Source organism: Xenia sp. Carnegie-2017, unplaced genomic scaffold (assembly GCF_021976095.1).
Source record: "Xenia sp. Carnegie-2017 unplaced genomic scaffold, XeniaSp_v1 HiC_scaffold_24, whole genome shotgun sequence".
Lineage (NCBI taxonomy): Eukaryota > Metazoa > Cnidaria > Anthozoa > Malacalcyonacea > Xeniidae > Xenia > Xenia sp. Carnegie-2017.
In genome coordinates this window covers 1937386-1954811 of record NW_025813487.1, presented here as the reverse complement: position 1 = coordinate 1954811, position 17426 = coordinate 1937386, and the positions used below count along the sequence as shown (strand labels likewise).

At 36.1% G+C, this 17426-nt stretch overlaps 2 protein-coding genes across 2 annotated transcripts; one reads left to right on the top strand and one right to left on the bottom strand.

The window, feature by feature from the left end:
* Positions 1-818: 818 nt before the first annotated feature.
* Positions 819-3186, top strand: LOC124451261 (alpha-(1,3)-fucosyltransferase 10-like). The gene is made up of 2 exons (XM_047001885.1): positions 819-967; positions 1829-3186. Exons 1-2 carry the CDS (start codon positions 819-821, stop codon positions 3102-3104), a joined length of 1425 nt encoding a protein of 474 aa, XP_046857841.1. The 3' UTR covers positions 3105-3186.
* A 2262-nt stretch (positions 3187-5448) lies between these two features.
* LOC124451260 lies at positions 5449-6702 on the bottom strand. Its single transcript, XM_047001884.1, has 2 exons — positions 6657-6702; positions 5449-6469 (listed from the first exon to the last, which is right to left on the bottom strand). Exons 1-2 carry the CDS (start codon positions 6686-6688, stop codon positions 5449-5451), a joined length of 1053 nt encoding a protein of 350 aa, XP_046857840.1. The 5' UTR covers positions 6689-6702.
* Positions 6703-17426: the final 10724 nt, after the last annotated feature.

Sequence of the window (17426 nt, the reverse complement as noted above, 5' to 3'; positions counted from 1 at the left end):
CTCAACTATTCTGAAGATACAGGCCAAGTTCGAGACAGCGTCGCTGATGTCCGTTTGAAAAACTAACTCCTGGCGGTCATTACAACCGCGCCTTCTCTCCAGACTCATAAAGAGGGGAAGTTCGATCACTTGCTGCTGCTCGTCTTTGGCCGCTTTCTGGCGTGCCAGAAGATTCCCGAGGCCTTTCTCAAAAGCAACTATTTCACTTCGCGTGCGCAGCTGGTACAATTGTTTACGGAAAACCCTCAAGGGTTTGAAGCCAATCTTAGGCAGCTTCAAGCGGATCAGGATATGCGTGTTGCCATCGTGGCTGAATATCGCGTGCTTGCGAATAAAGTAAAACAACAGTTTCTCAGCAGGTATCCCTTTGAGTTGGTCGCTATCGCCATAGTCGACTTCGGCCATCCTCAGTTTCGCCTGATGAGGAGGAATTTGCAGGAGATCAGACAGCATGCTCTTGCGGTACCGGGGTCAGGACAGAAGTTTGGTGATTTGGCGGCCTTGCTTGACACCTACTCTAAAACACCCGAGATCAAACTTATAAATTATGATCGTCATTTTTCGCCTGGAAGCGTCAGAGTCAAGATGACTAGCGAGGCTGCCTTTAGCAATGCGCTCCTCATTAACGGGAGCTGCATCACTAGCAAGTGTGTTACTACATTGAATGCTCGAGGCCTTGTTCGCAAGATCCACTGAGCTTGATCCCTATATGGGAGTACGCTTTGGACCGCCCCACCCGTACGCAGCTGGAGGTTGTTCTCACCTAAGCTCAGGCCGCCAAGCGACTTTAGTATCGTCGTTCCGATAGAGCTGCGACGATGGTGGGACGCCCTTCTGCGCGTATTACTCCGCAGGCGGAGAGGGGGGACGGCGTATGGTCTACGCTTGGCCCAGTTCTCAGCTCAAGTCGAGTGCTTCGCATGGGGATCTGGCTGAAAGTGAATGATGTCGAGAAGACAAGTTCGAAGTGAGCAAGCCACACAGGCTGGTTTCAGCTTTCACAGTTTTTAACCCTGCATTAGAGATTGACGCGGGGGCCATTATTGGGTTTTCTTCAACATCTTCTACCTTAGGTTCGATAGTGACATTGCTATTGGAGCAGTATGACTTTGTGTGAGCCCTCCGCGCCCCCTTCTTCACCTCTGGTGTCGACGGCGCCTCTCTATCCTACGCTGCCTACTGCGAGCGATGCTGGAAATACGTACCAATCACAGGAGATTTCAGAGTTCGAAACAATTCAACTGACTCTTTCTCGAGTTTAGTACACACTCCGCGATGTCCTCTTCTTCTAGCACGAAGCCTTTCCAGTTTTTCCTTCTCTTCAGTCGACATTTTCGTAAGAAACGAATATAAGCGACTTAATTTCGTTAAAGGTGCCCCACGTGCATGACAATTATGATGAAATTGTACGTCCATTTAATTAGCATACATGTGAGTGGTAATGTCAACTTTCATCAAGCCAAAAACCTTGTTTGCTAGTAATAAGATGTATAATATATGCACGTGGCTGTTTAATTTTAAGAAAAGATGGTAGCAAACATAGCATGCTCATGTTTATAAAATGGAGACGTTTTGTCAAATCATGTAAGATGCTTATTGCGTTGTAAGCGAGTGACCATTTCATTAATGTTTTATTGATATTAACAACATTTCATGAAAATTTGACATTGTTGAAGACAGAAATATATCTTTAACTTATTGTTACATTTTGTCACATATAAAACTTGCTAACATGTTATCACATTTTCTTTTTCAGTTTCAACTTGTATAGATATAGGTTTTACGATCTACTCTCGTATACGTAAATATGGCCACTTTATCTCATAAGGGATGTAGTATGCAGTTCCGCATATCCATCGTTTTTTTTTGTTGTGGGTTTTACTACGATCATCTATCTTTACAAAAATGAGTTTGTGTCTACTCGTCAACCTGAAACAACGTCTACTCATCAAATTGGAACAACTTCTACTAATGAATCTAAAACAGTGTCTACTTATAAATCCGAAACAACGTCTACAATTGCAATAAATATAACATCGTCTCCATTACGAACAGGTAAAATAGTTCTTTTGTTTTGGAGTAAATTTTTTGGTGCTTCACCCGCTTCCTTTGAAGTAAACTTGCCAAAAGGTGACAAAGAAGGTGAATGTCCTGTGGCCTGTGAGGTTACATCAGACCATCAGCGAGCTAAAGAAGCAAATGGATTTATTGTACATTCAAGAGATCCATATCCTCTACCTCCATCAAAAGATGTTCCCTGGATCCTAACGGGTATGGAAAATCCTGTTTATACTCCTATACTTCCTGACGGCAACTTTATGTCACAGTTTCAATTGTCGAGAAGCTATCGACTTGATTCTGATTTTCCTACACCACTCTTCACAAAGCCAAATTTAGATCCACCGGTTCCTTTTGAGAAAAAAACGGGAGGAATTATTGCTACTCTTTCCAACTGCGAAGCTGTCAGGACAGCGTATATAAGACATCTCATGGAACATGTTCATGTCGATTCCTATGGTGGATGTTTACATAATAAAGATGGTATAGTAGGACGCTGGGCACCAAACTTTAGAGAAGCAAAACAAGATGTGGAAAAATTATACAAGTTTGTTATTGTGTTTTTCAACCAAGATTGTGATTACTATGTTGATGAAAAAATTCTTAATGCACTTAACGCAGGTGCAGTACCTGTGGTGATGAGCACGGATAAAATTAATGATTTTTTACCTGGAAATCTGAAAAATGCCATTATCAATGTCCGAGAATTTAAGTCTCCCAAAGAATTGGCGGAGCGACTTAAGTTTCTAATGAACAACAAAACTGAGTATAATAAGTTCTTGGAATGGAAAGTAAAAGGCTTAGGTCATATTAACGACACTGTGATTGGAAGATTTTGGGAAAGTAAATTTAGACAATGGTGTTATGTGTGCCAGGGAGTATCGGATGGAAGAGGGCACAAAGAAGGTCTTAAACCTGACACAAAGAAGGTCTTAAATATGTACCGAGTTAGTAAGGAATTAAAACGTTTGATATCTGCATTTTTTTCGATTTTGAGTTTAAGAAAATTGGACAAACAATGTTCTAAACTCGTTTATTTCGTTTAGATGCAATAAGTCGACCAACGCATTTTGTACACTCATGCCTATGGGGCGCGAAGTGTTTCTTTATTATTTACGGAATTTTTAATGTTTAATTTCATTATTTATTAAATAACCAAACGTAATAGGTTGGTTATTTCAAATAACCATTTTTATTTCGGCGCCCATTTGGTTATATCAAGTAACCAATTGACAAAATTTGGATATTTAATAAACAACCATTTTTATTTCGGCGCCGATTTGGTTATATCAAATAACCAAATAATTTTGTTACACTTGGCACACTTGAGATGACGTAACGTTCGTGTTCTACTTACCCTCTCTCGCTGTGGAAAGTTATGAAACATGGCTTCCGGTTTAATATTATACACTGATTTAAGCAGAAAGCGCGCAAAACAAGGCATGGCGGATAATACAAATGATATTTCGAGAAGGCTGACAGAAGCGATAGGAAGGGTAATCACGCAAACTTTGGGTACAAGAGAGGTAAATGAGCGAGTTATTTCGCATTTAGTTTATATCAATCCAACAGTAGTCTGTCTTTGTTAATTTGAAACAAATTTAACAGATGAGCATTGAGCACGAGTCAAATGATCCACTGGCCATTCAAACCTGTGGCTTGCTACATAAAATCAAAGATATTTCGTTGATTCAGATTTTAAGTATTTTTCTCAATCAGCAGGCATCAACGGCTGATGACATCCCCAGCCAAAACAGTTCTAATTCTAGTTCTATTACAGTCCAGCCTGTCCAGGTACGTTGACTTTTTACAGCTGACCCCTGGGTTACTAACTTACTATGTGCCTGGTCACTATAGATGCTTTTCAGAGACACTCTTTTGTTAACATTTTTTTTTATTTCTCAAAGTTTTAATTCACATGATTAAAAGGAGCAAAACATAATTGTGCTATACACAATGTGTTCTCTGTAGCAAAGAATTCCAGCTCAAACATATTTGGAGACATCAAATTCAAGTTGTCACCTCAGTGTGGTAAGCTTTTTTTATAATAAATTATCAATGTGAATCAGATATTCATTGATGAACATTGACAATGTTAATAACCACATTACATTTATCACATGTATGCTATCAGGAGTTTATATTATGTTGTCGCCAAATGAGTAATTTGCAGTGCCAAAATATGTGTTTCCAGAGTTGAATTGTTGTCAATGCCAGTAGGCATAAGCAATTTCTTATTTACTTTGTATATTATGGTTTGGGGTTAGAAGTCAAACATGATTAAGCAATCTATTAAAAGTTTAAATTACTTCTTAGACAAGGCAGCTGCCTGCAACTGACTGTGAAGGTACGTAAATCGTATTATGGTATAGTACATTGCACTTTCACTTGCACAATAAGAATGCATATTTCATTTCTTTTTCGTACAGAATTTACGAAAGAACATTCAGCATCATATTCAGTCACCTTGCCTGAGATTTTGATATTTGCGACGGGATCAAATGAGATTCCACCTCTGGGATTTCGACCAAAACCACAAATCTATTTTTGGGATGAAGCTCGCCCAAGAAGTAATACATGCGCGAATATTTTGTACCTTCCACTTCATTTACAAAAAGATGATTTAAGCCATGATTTATTCAAAGAATTCATGGATTTTAGCATCCTGAATTCTCCAACATTTGGATTGGCTTAATAGTAAAACTATATTACCTGTAATGTAAGTATTTTTTCTTTTTGTATGAGTTATGTTTGCACTGTTTTAGTTATTTTAAATTTTGTCAATATTGAACGATATAATTAGATGAGTACTTGCAATAGTATCCAGAAACACATGTAATTTAGAGATTTATTTGAGTTTCTGGCGTCCTTAAAAGCTTCCAGACGTTTGCTCGGCGATGTTACGTGTGACGCCTCCGCTTTCAAAGATCACACACTTTTTACAATCGTCGGAAATATATTTGTACGAATTGTGCATGTGTTAATTGAAACAAGTCATAAGAGTATTGTTCGACGATTATATGGAAGCAGAGCTTAAGGCAAAATGTCGAGGGCGGCACTTGTACGATTAAAGCACAGTCACGTGATATGGATAGACATGCAATCTAGTAAGGGTGTTCAGTTTGAATTTCATGCAAGTTTTGTTTCAATATTAACTTTACAATTTTCGAATTAGTTTTATTCTACTTATGTCCATAACTTTCACAGCCCACACACACGTACGCAATGCGTACATATTTTTAAATAATGTTAGAGCAAAACCTACATCATTTTCTCTGCTACAAAGCTAACTAAATCTCTATAAGCATCCACTGCATTTTGACCATTTAGTGACAAGACAAAGTCACATACAGACTGATCATTTCCCAATGGATTTGGGGTGTCTGGAACCTAAACATGTGGCAAATCACTTGTTGAAAGCTCTTCAATGCCTGGCTGGTTTGAATGCTGGGGTAAGGCTCCTTCGTACGTATGTGCAAGCCCTATATTGCACCAGAATAGTTGCTCTGGTGTTCGGTTATTTTCAGTGGAAATTTTATGTCGGTTGTGTGCTGCAACGAATTCTTCAATGGCATTATTAATGCGAGAAATGTAAACACAATAAAGGCAAAAGATGTCAGTATCATTATTTACATCAAGAGCGCCTTCACTTTCAAGACCGTAAAACTGTTGTCGAAATGTAGACAACACTTGCTCATTGAGAGCACGGTTGTGTCGTTCTATGCGTTGATTGTGGACTGACTTACCCACTAGCACCGGCATGCTGGCTTCCTCTCTAAATGCTGTCATATCATGCCAAATGTCAACGTTCTCTCCACCAAGATCTGTGCGGACTTTGGCATGACGTCCATATTTTGATATAGCCTGAACAAAATGGCTATGTGCAGTTTCCGCCCGATTGTTTGAGCTACATTTTGCAAAAATAACCATGCGGCTAAACCCATCTATTGCATGATGAATCACCATCCTCCACCTTACAAGTTTATGGTTGCCATCAATGTGCCACACATAGTTTGGGAAAGGATTTGTGTAGACTCTTCGCTTAATTGGTTTACGCTTTCTACTTTGCACACCTTCTGGATCCACAGCATGTATTGCCTGCCTAACTTTTTGTCGCTGTACATGCAATCTCCTAGATGCAAGATGACCTTGCACCATAATTTCTCCAGCATTTGGATGGCTGTTTTTAATTATTTGTACTTCTCTCTCAATTTCAGCTTCTGAAAGTTGTGAAAAGCGCTTATAATTTATTCCATATTCCTCCATATATCTATAAATGGTAATTCTTGACACTGAAAGATGTTTGGCAATATCACATATAGGAACTTTCAGTTGAAGAAAGTTCAACAAATGTTCTTTGTTAACTCTCTTCCTAGGTCGGCCAGCCCTTCTGTTAACATCATTTTCACGTCTGAAAGAAAAGAAGCACAACTTGCATTTTATATGTCCTTTCTATACCAAGATAGTTATCAATAAACTGACTATTGAGGATACTAACTCATACGCCGAGATATCCAACATTAAAATGCACAAATTTATGTGCATGAAGAAAAAAGTATATCTCAAAGAAAACATGATTTAGAGGAATACAATGATACCTTTCATGTAAATCTTGTATATTTTCAGTCATTACTATCTAAACAATCAAATGAAACATTGACAATCATAGCATCAACCCTAACCTTGATGCCAAAACAAATTATAACAATATAGCTTGAACTGGAATTCTTTGCTACAGAGAATACATTGTGTATATCACATTTATGTGAATTACAACTTTGAGAAATAAAAAAAAATGTTAACAAAAGAGTGTCTCTAGAAAGCATCTCTAGTGACCAGGCACAATGGTTATTTGAAATAACCAACCTATTACGTTTGGTTATTTAATAAATAATGAAATTAAACATTAAAAATTCCGTAAATAATAAAGAAACACTTCGCGCCCCATACATGCCCAGTATTACGAAGCTACCTACAATGCTTTGTAGGAACAATTCCAAAAGTATTTATCTTAGACTTTGAAACCCGTGATGCTTTATTGTTTGTGATATCGTAACTTTTTAGAAATCTGGAGGCACCATTTGAATTTGGTCGTAACGCTTACCAACTTGTATTTGCTATCTTCTAGTAACAACACTTCCTTCTGTAGTGGTTCAGAGTTCGTTGAAAAAATAAATTTTAGCTCGTCAATTTTCATTCATAGTACTTTCAGAAAAACACTAGTAGTCATGAATTTGTAAAGAATATAATTTTAACAATGCACTTAATTATCTCTAAGATGCTTAGAAATGCAAATTTACGCCAAAATTTGTTGTATTAATTTATCTTGACATTACCATAGATGGGCCACCTATTTTCTTTACCCATAATAGTTGCTGGCTGGTGCATTTTTGGCCATAAAATTTATTTTGATATTGAATTATAGCTTTTGTTATCACATAATCAAAAAAGATAATAAACTAATTGCTTCCTCTTTTCTCAATCGATGCAAATATTTTAGCTATTTTTGTTATCTCCAGAACACAGCGTGTGCTACTTTGTATTCAGTTTACTTAGGACTATAACGGACTATTTTCCATTTCATTTCATCGATTTGCACAACAAAATTTTGTAAATACAACTAACGTTGTGTTTGGTGCGCATAACCTTTCTGTTTTTTATTTTATTATGTTGAAATTTAACAGCTGGAGACATTACGCAAGCATAAGCTTCGCAGAAGTTGGCAAACATCAAATATAAATCGTTTGAGAGAATACTACACTGTGATGAGACTTGATGCACTGTGCTTGTATTTAAACATTTAAACCAGTGTTGATATGTATGTAGCAAATTGTCATTATGTAACCGTGCTTATCTCACCTATCGTTTATATTATATTTCCTAAATTACGTTTGTACTCTATAGACCATATTTTCCTCTCAAAGATATTATTCAACAAGGCATGACATGTGAGTTCGTAATTATTGCAAGTGAATACTATTAACTATTCTTTGATACAATAAATTTCACACGGGTAACAACACGGACTAATTAACCTAATAATACGAGATACGAATATACTGGATTCGTAAATTTAATGTGGAGAAATGAAGACATGTGGAGAAGGTTTTACGGCAATTTACACGATGTACTTTGGGAAACTATGGAACAATTTAATATTTTAATAATATTACTTTTTGTGTTATATCGCTCAGTACATCAGATTGTATTTTTATTTCATAATAAAAATAAATCGCCCGAAAAGTTCCTGCTATTTGCCTACGAGTCCAAGATTTGGGGTGTATCAACCCCCCCCCCCCCTATACCCTTCTCCCAGACGTATTGGCCCTGATTGTGCTGTCTGCATTGGATTTTAAAATCCTGCAACAGGACCTTATTGCACTAACTCCATGTTCACACGTATACATATTTTTAAAAATACGGAGATTTTTCCTCTTCAAGCTTTTGCATCATCGAATTTGTTAATTACTCAACGATTTATCATCAAAAACATATAGAATACAAACGAAATACTAAGCTTTAATAGCTTACGACTACATGTTCTCAAATTCAGTCACATGACCATATCAATGACGCATGCGTAATTGAATTGATAACTAATTAATAAAATAGAGACTTTGTCGTGGTGACAAATCTGAAAATCGTTCTAAAGATCGCAAATACGATTGTGAATCGTAAAAGTAATAATTTAATAGTGAAATTAAACGACACAATGCATTTTGGGAGACCACTTCTTAGATGTCAACGTCTGCTAAATGAAAATATAAAATCTACCGATATTTGTAAAACCAAGAAAGAATGTACGTCATCTCCAAATTGGGAGATGACGCTCAAAACAAGATAAATTAAAAACATAATCCTTTTGTCGGCAGAGGACGGGATTAGTTAACTTAATCAAAACAGCCTCCATGACGCGTACTTAAAAGAATGAACAGCATTTCTTAATAATTCTAAAATTGTCGTAGGAAGTAGAATCAGCACAATGGGAGTTATTCAAGAGACGTTTACCTATCGCGGAGTCACATTAAACTAAATTATTTTTCTTACAATCACGTTTTGGTTGTTGTCTTGATGGAATCGTTCTATTTCTGATTGAAGTTGGTACATGATGTTTGATCCTATCACCTAACCTTTGAGACGTTCTACTTACACAGCGAACATCGCACACATATTTATATTCATAAATTACATTGTTTAAAAGTTCTGCCGGTAAAGATTCTTTTGAGCTGGGTGGTAGAATACTTCTTCTCGAAAATATAAAAATAACATTGCTTGCAAAAGAAAATTCTCTGTAATATTCTTAGTTTTCCTCTCAATATCATCAGAAACCTTACCCATCCATGGAAGTTTAATAGACACAGGGCACTTAGCTGGTCCAAAAGGCCTATGCTGCTCATTTTTTTTGTAGATGAGAAAAGTTTATAAAGCATTTTTTCAGGATATCCATTTGAGAGAAATATATTTTTCAATGAGTTGAGATCACCCTCAATGAACTCCTCTTATGACAGTCTAAGCGTTCGCTTTATTAAAGATTTTAATAAAAAAATCTTTTCTCTGTGTGAAGAAGAAGATCAAAGCATGTGTACAAACCTGTAAAAGTTGCCTTGCAATGAATTCTAAGAAGGAATTGGCCATTGCGTGTATGGAAAAGAACATCTAAAATTGCTAACTCACAATTTGATTCATGTTTAGACGTATAATTTAAAGAAGGGTGAAGAGAACAGAGTTTATGTAAAAATAATTGGTGATTTTTCTCGTATCGAAAAAGGGAAAAGGTGTCGTACCACAGCACTTCTGGAGGTTCAGAAGAGGCAAACATCTTACACTCATAATAGTCGATGAAAATAGTAGCAACTACCTCTTCAAGAGGAGAACCCATAGCCACCCCATAAATTTGTTTGTACGTAATATTTTAAAACTTACTCTAGGGGCCGCTAACATTAATTCTCTAAACGCTTTCTCGGACATGTGTGGTACTGCCGTATCCAAGTGAAAAGGATTATCAACACAGATTTAGATGGTTTCTTCTAAGGGCACATTTATAAAAAGAGTGGTTACATCAAAAGAGCACATTGTCAGATTAGGATGAGCAGAAAGATCAAGTTGTTTGAGTTGATTAGTAAAAGTAAATGAGTCTTTTAAAGCGTGTATTGAGAACTTCTCTAAAGCAGGTGAAAGTACAACTGACAGTTGTTTAGCTAACTCATGATGAGCTGAGTTGATCATGGCAAGAATTGGTCGGAGTGGAGCGCCCTCTTTGTGGATTTTGAAAAATCCATACATACGTTGTCTCTCTGCACCGGTTGGGCGAACTAAATTATAAAAATTCTCACTGATTTTATTTGACTTTCTTCACTCTAAGAGAAGTGTTTGTAATCTCCTATCTAGTGAAGAGGTTTTATCGCAATCTGGCAAGTTTCCAAGCGTGCAAATTTTTTCTCGTCGTTTAAAATGTCTAGCATTTTGCCATCATAGTCTTCCCTATCTAAAATCACTGCACCAGAGCCTTTGTCTGGTTTGCAAAGTACAATGTCCATATTCCTCTTAAATTAGAAGGTGCAATAATATTTGCTTTCGTTAGAGAAAATTCTTTAGAATCAACCTTACACTCTGAAAAAGTGTGCGCAAGGCTTGACATCGAAACATTGAATTTTTATTCGAACCCTATGATAAAAAATTCCAACGCTCTCACTAAGCATTTGAAAAACATGAAATTTAAAACGAAGAGGCACGGATATAATATCAACTCTACAATTCCAATACAAAGAAATACTTAGCAAATTCGAAAAACAGCACGCACAAAATATTCCAAAAAAGTGCACTCGGTGTTCACGTGTTACATTTAGCTAATTTCAATATTTCAAGAAGTGCTCTAGTATATACAGGGGGTGCGTTCCTGAGTGAGATTTCTCAACGCGGAACGTCCAAGTACTTTGTTATGTTCGGAAGAGCAAATTCAAACAATGGTCGATTTGCACATTCTTTAGTTGACTTTTTAATGTGGATCAGGGGAAGCAGATTAAACAATTATTAAACGCCATCCATATTTAGATGGTCTGATCCAATTACACGGGAACTAAGAGAGAGTTAGGAAAAGTGTGCGAAACGCGAGACGAAGGCTAGTATTTTGCACCGCTTTTCCTAACTCTGGCAACATTCCTAAGTGTTTGCATCATGCCATCAAAACAATTAAAAGCGTCGAGTAATTGTTTCTGAAAATAGCAACTAGAAGGTGGTGTTGTAACTGTTTTTATATAACCGGAAATATGACCGGTAATTCTCACAAGCGACTAACAAAGCTGTAAATGTATAGTGAACGATGAAGGCAAACCAAAAAAGCGTAAAATTACTGCCACGTGTACCCCAAGTCACTTCAAGCAACGGCTGATTCGGTTGAAATATATCATGTATACAAAGTTAGAAGTACGGTTTCTTGGATTTGTATGTTATTTAAACTGCAACAAAGTGCAATACATTACGAAGAGAATGAATCTACAAACGAATCATTAACCCTCGCAAATATTGTGCAATTCTATTAGCATCTACCGCAGAGATCCCACGAGATACTACGCATGCGCAAATTGGTCATTCTCTACCTTGCTCACCGCCATTACAGATGGCGTGTTTGGTCATATACGAATAATTCATAAAATAATTTGCCATCCTGCAGAGTAGAACGACAAAAAAGTTCTAAAAAACAATACAGGACAAAACACCTACATAACCACTGAGTTTGCGCGGCAAACTCTTTTTCTGTGGTTAGACAAAAATTACAAGAAGTCTTAATAAAGGGCCTCATTCCGATTTCGCAAATTGCGGGAACGATTAGTTCCTCTCTTGGAACAAACCCTACAACACCTGCACCGACACCAGAGGTTATCTGAGATGGGCTGTGCACATCTATTGTGCTTCTTGCTTCAGCTAATCATGATCTGAACATGTGCCGCAGAGACTTGTTCAAAGTTGACCTTGATGAAAATTACAAGGCAATCTGTAGTAACAAAGAACCTGTTGCTGCAGAACTGTTTAGTGAGGATTTAAAGGAACGCCTGAAAACAGTAAAAGAAAGCAAAAAGGCCGCACAGCAATTGACAAGCCAAAAACGGAAACGCAACGATCAACGTTCGACCATCTCATAAAATTCCAATGTACCTTTTTTATTCCAACGTCGGGGCGATCATTTGCGAAGCCAACCCCAACGACACAACTATTATCAAAACCAACCCAAGAGTAAAGTCGAGACAGGGAGGAAAACACTAAGAAAGCAGTGACTCCTACTCTTGACCATGTACGTTATAGTAAACGCAAGTGTAGTACTTCTGTCATATCTGGGGGAGACAATTATTGTAGTATAGTTGCAGGCCGGATACAACAATTTATTGGGAAGTGCAGGGAGTTAAATCACGATCCTTCCATTTTATCAGCTGTAAGCGGATACAAGGTTGATTTTCTTATAGACCCAGTCCAGCTAAAACAACCCCACTCTATAAAAATCTCTTCTTCGGAAGTTCAAAATGTCGATCGTCAAGTTACAAAACTTCTAGAGAAAGGTATCATTGTTACAAGCATGCATGAACAGGGCGAGTTTATCTCCAATATCTTTCTTAGAGCAAAGATAGATGGATCTTTTAGAATGATATTTAACCTAAAAGAGCTAAGCACATTTGTAACATATTACCACTTTAAAATGAAATCTATCCATACTTGTACTCAGCGCATGCGACTTGGTTGCTACATGGCATACGTTAACCTTAGAGATGCCTAATACTCAATACCAATACACATAGAGCATCAAAAATACTAAAAATTTATGTAGAAAGGTAAAATCTGTACCAATTCACATGCTTTGCTCAAGGATTATCTTCCGTTTATTTACAAAGATACTCAAGCATGTATATTCTAAGCTGAGGAAGCTTGGGCACATTTCTAGCGGTTACATTGATGACTCTTTTTTAATGGGCTACTCCTATTCAGAATGCGAGCAAAACGTACATGACACTATACAATTGTTTCAGAAGTTAGGATTCGTACCCCATAAGATAAATCGGTTACAGAACCCACACAGATTTTACAACATTTAGGGTTTATGTTAAATTCAATAGATATGACTATCTCTATATCCATAGAGAAACACAACAACTTATACGAGGTTGCCAGGGGGCGCTAAAATCTGACTCTTCTAGCATACGGGAAGTGGCCAAGCTAATTGGTATGATGGTAGCTTGTTTCCCTAACGTTCAATATGGCCCACTGTTCAATAGTACAGACAAAATATGAGGGAGGCAGAATAACATGAGAACATTTTCTACATGTAGGAAGCTTAATTTTTTTTATAAACTATACTTGTCAATGGAAAAAGGTGGATCAGTGAAAATTTATGTAGGGAGGATAGCATGTCCAATCATGCATCACCTCCCTTTTTTGCCGACGCCACTTTTGACTAATCGCTGTGTGTCTAACAAAATGTTGTTAATTGTATTGAGCAAACCATTCATTTTAAAAGTAAGAACATTTGTAAAATAAGCAAATGTGGAACACAAGAAGAATGTATTTACACAGAGAAAGAACGCAACCGAATCTATTTTTGTGAAGTGTTGATTCATGCAGCACAGTGAGCTTTTAAAATTATACTTTTGATAATGTTTGTTTAACTGTTTTAAGGTTTACTTTCATTGCAACCTTTACTGTTGTATCTAAAGTGTCTTTTATTGAATATAAGTAATTATAAATGCGTGCAGTTGATGTTTGACATGTATTCATAATTTACAATGGTTTATCCAATAACAAAGATTTTAATAGTATGAACTTACTTATGCAAGAATATACATGTATAGATTTTTCATTAATGAGGGGAAAACCATTCACAGTTTCGAAAATCGTGTCTTAATCATTGGCATTCAAATCCTGTCTTAGATAAGTGATTCTCTATTCCTAAGTTAAAACTTGTGAAACTTTATGAGATTTAGCAGTAGTCCTATGGAATTTGACTAATCTCAATGTTATTATGCACTTTGTATGAGGTTCTTATTTATATATTTTTATTTCTATAACAATTGTTTTTAGTCAGTGATGTATACTTAGTTATATAACTAGAATGTTCTACATAGATATCATTAATGTTTTATAATACTGTTTGTTAAAGGAGATCCTGACTTACTCTTCATCTTCGTTCGCTATTCAAAAGTGTTTATGTCAAAAAACTTACATGGATAAAAGATTGGTGTAACAATAAGGTATGATATATGATCAACATTTTTAAACTGATATGTATATGGTCGCGTTCTTTATATTAAATCTCACATCTTTGTAAGTTATGTGACATAGAAAGAACTAAAGCAAGCATAATTTTTCCTACACTGTCGTCATATATGAGGTCTTCTAAAACAAAGGTAATTTGTCGAAAGTAAAGCAAGATTCTGAAAGTATATTAATAACTTTACAAAACAAATTTGCTACTGAAGAATCTCGATAATGTTTGAGTAAACATTCATGAGAAATCATATTTAAGTTGATACACCAACTTTCTAACTATTGACAATAAGCTGCATGGTAAAGGACAGTAAAACTTGTTTAAAATTATGGGGAGGCAGAATAACATGAGAACATTTTTTGCATGTAGGACGCTGAATTTTTCTTCCTAAACTATACTTATGTATGGAAAAAAGGGGATCTGTAAAAATTTATGTAAGTAGGGCACATGTCCTATCATGCATCACCTTCCTTCTTTGCTGACTTCACTTTTGACTAATTTCTGTGTGTCTAGCAAAATGTTGATAGTTGTATACAACAAACCATTTCTTTTAAAAGTGAGAAAAGTTAAAAAATAAGCAAAAGTTAAGCTCGGGAGAAATTTATTTACACACAGAAGAAGAACGCGACCGAATCTATTTTTTGTGAGATGTTGAGTCTTTCAGAACAGACCTTTCAAAATTATAGTTTTGATCATATGTTAGTTTGATAGTATTAAGGTTTACTTTCATTGCATACTTTCAAACACTATACATATACCTTTACTGTTATATGTATAGTGTTTTTTATTGATCAGAAGTAATTAGAATTGCGTGCAGTTGATAATTAAAATGTATTGATAATTTCCAATGGGTTATTCAATAAAAAAGGTCTTTTTATAATATGAACTGACTTTTACAATAAAGGAATTTTTGATTAACGAAGTGGAAAAATCCATTAAAAAATTCAAAATATTTGTCTTAATCATTCACATTCAAATCCAATTTTAAATAGGTGATCCTCTATTCCTGAGTTGAAACTTATTAAACTTTATAAGATTTAGCAGTAATCCTTTGAAATTTGACAAATCTCAATGTTATCATGTACTCTGCATGAGGTTCTTATTTATGTATTTTTATTTCTATAACAATTGTTTTTAGTCTGTGATGTATACTTAGTTATATAACTAGAATGTTCTACATAGATGTCATCAATATTTTATAATACTGTTTGTTGAAGGAGATCCTGACTCACTTTTCATCTTCGTTCGTTATTTAAATGTGTTTACGTAACAAAACTCATATGGATAAAAAGTTTCTGTTTCAATAATGTATGAATTATGATCACCATTTTTTAACTGATATGTATTTAGTCGCGTTTTTTATATTAAATTTCTCATCTTTTGTTAGGTACGTAACATGTAAAGAACTAAAGCAAACATAACTTTGTCCACAAGATCGTCGTATATGAAGTCTTATTTCTAAAACAAAAGTAATTTTACGTAAGTTAACCGAGATTTTGTATTTACATTTCTAACTTAATAATATTTATACTGAAGCATTGCGTAATATGAAGTATGACTATAAACAAATTAGGAAATTGAACAAGACTTACCTGAAGTTAAAGTCCCATTGGGATTCTATTAGCACATACAGATCAGAGATTACACGAGAGCTACTACGCATGCGCACATTCGTCATATTTTAAAGGTAGTGGCCACATGAACTACCTAAATGTGCATATGAACGATATGCAGGGAGGCAGTAACATGACGTGTAATCTCTGCGCTGTAGATGCTAAAAGAATCCCGATCGAACTTCAACTTCAGGCAAGTCTCGTTCAATTTCCTAATTCTATTAGCATCGACCGCAGAGATCCCACGAAATTTGAAAGTCATGTGGACACACTTCATGCCTACAAGCAAATACGACATTACGTTATAAACTTATTTTAATTGGAGATGTGTCAAACATACCCAGAAATATTAACAAATATGAATTTAAAGTATTTCCTTCTCTTGCATTATACATGTAAGTATATATGTTCTATACTCCCTGCCAAGCTCAACTAAAGAGAATTCTTATCCAATATCTTTCTTATTGGGACGCTGAAAGAATGGCATTCCCAAACTACACATCGCCACACTGAGACACAACTTTCGTATTGTAAAACCGATGAAAAACGCAATCAGTCTTCCAACTTGCAGCTTTCAGTATAGAGTTTATCGAAACATCACATTGCTTCGCTTTACTGGTGGCTGCGGCTCTTGTACTATATGGTTTGAACGTTTCTATATCAATTCCTGCAGCTTGCATGACAACCTTTATCCAACGAGATATAGATGACTTTGATACTTTATGAAAGGGTCGAATTGTGCTAAGAAATAGTTGATTTTCCTCACCACGAATGGGAGCAGTGCATTTAAAATATTCTTCCATGACTGAGGCAACACATAGTCTGTGATCGGCAGGGAACTTTGGTATCACTAAAGTAGGATGAATGCGTGTTGGTCCAGAGTATTTGACAAGTTAGTCGATATAGAAGGTGTATGGGTCCTCTTCCTTCTTTACAGTTAAGAGGTTCAAGAGGTGTAGTGATTGGGCACGCTGCCCTGTGACTAATGCACAGAGCATTACCAACTTATGAGTTAGCTGTTGTAGGGTTAAGTCTTCTACTGCGGGATGTGTCTTTAAATACTCTAATACAATGGAGGTGTCCCAGGTCACTTGATATCTTGGTAATGCTGGTCTAGAATGGAACACTCCCTTCATAAGTCTCTGAACCATGTAATGTGTACCAATCGTAGAATTCCCTTCAGTAATAACGAATGAAGATAACATACTTCGAGCAGTGTTTATGCAACTGTAACTCATCCCTTGATCAAATAGATGCTGTAGAAAGTCTAGAACTACCTGTAAAGTTGGATGAAGGGGATCTGCATTACGTTTATTAACATAAAGTTGCCACTTGTTAAGGTACACCTGATATTGTTTTTGTGTTTCTGGCCGCCAGGAATTAAGTATTTTTGCTTGAGCCTGTGGTAAAATGCACTTACTTGAGAGTGATCTCCGGATAAGAGACAAGCTATCAGTCTCAGTCTCCATTTGAGTGGATATTCTTTTGTTTGATTGGATGGTAAG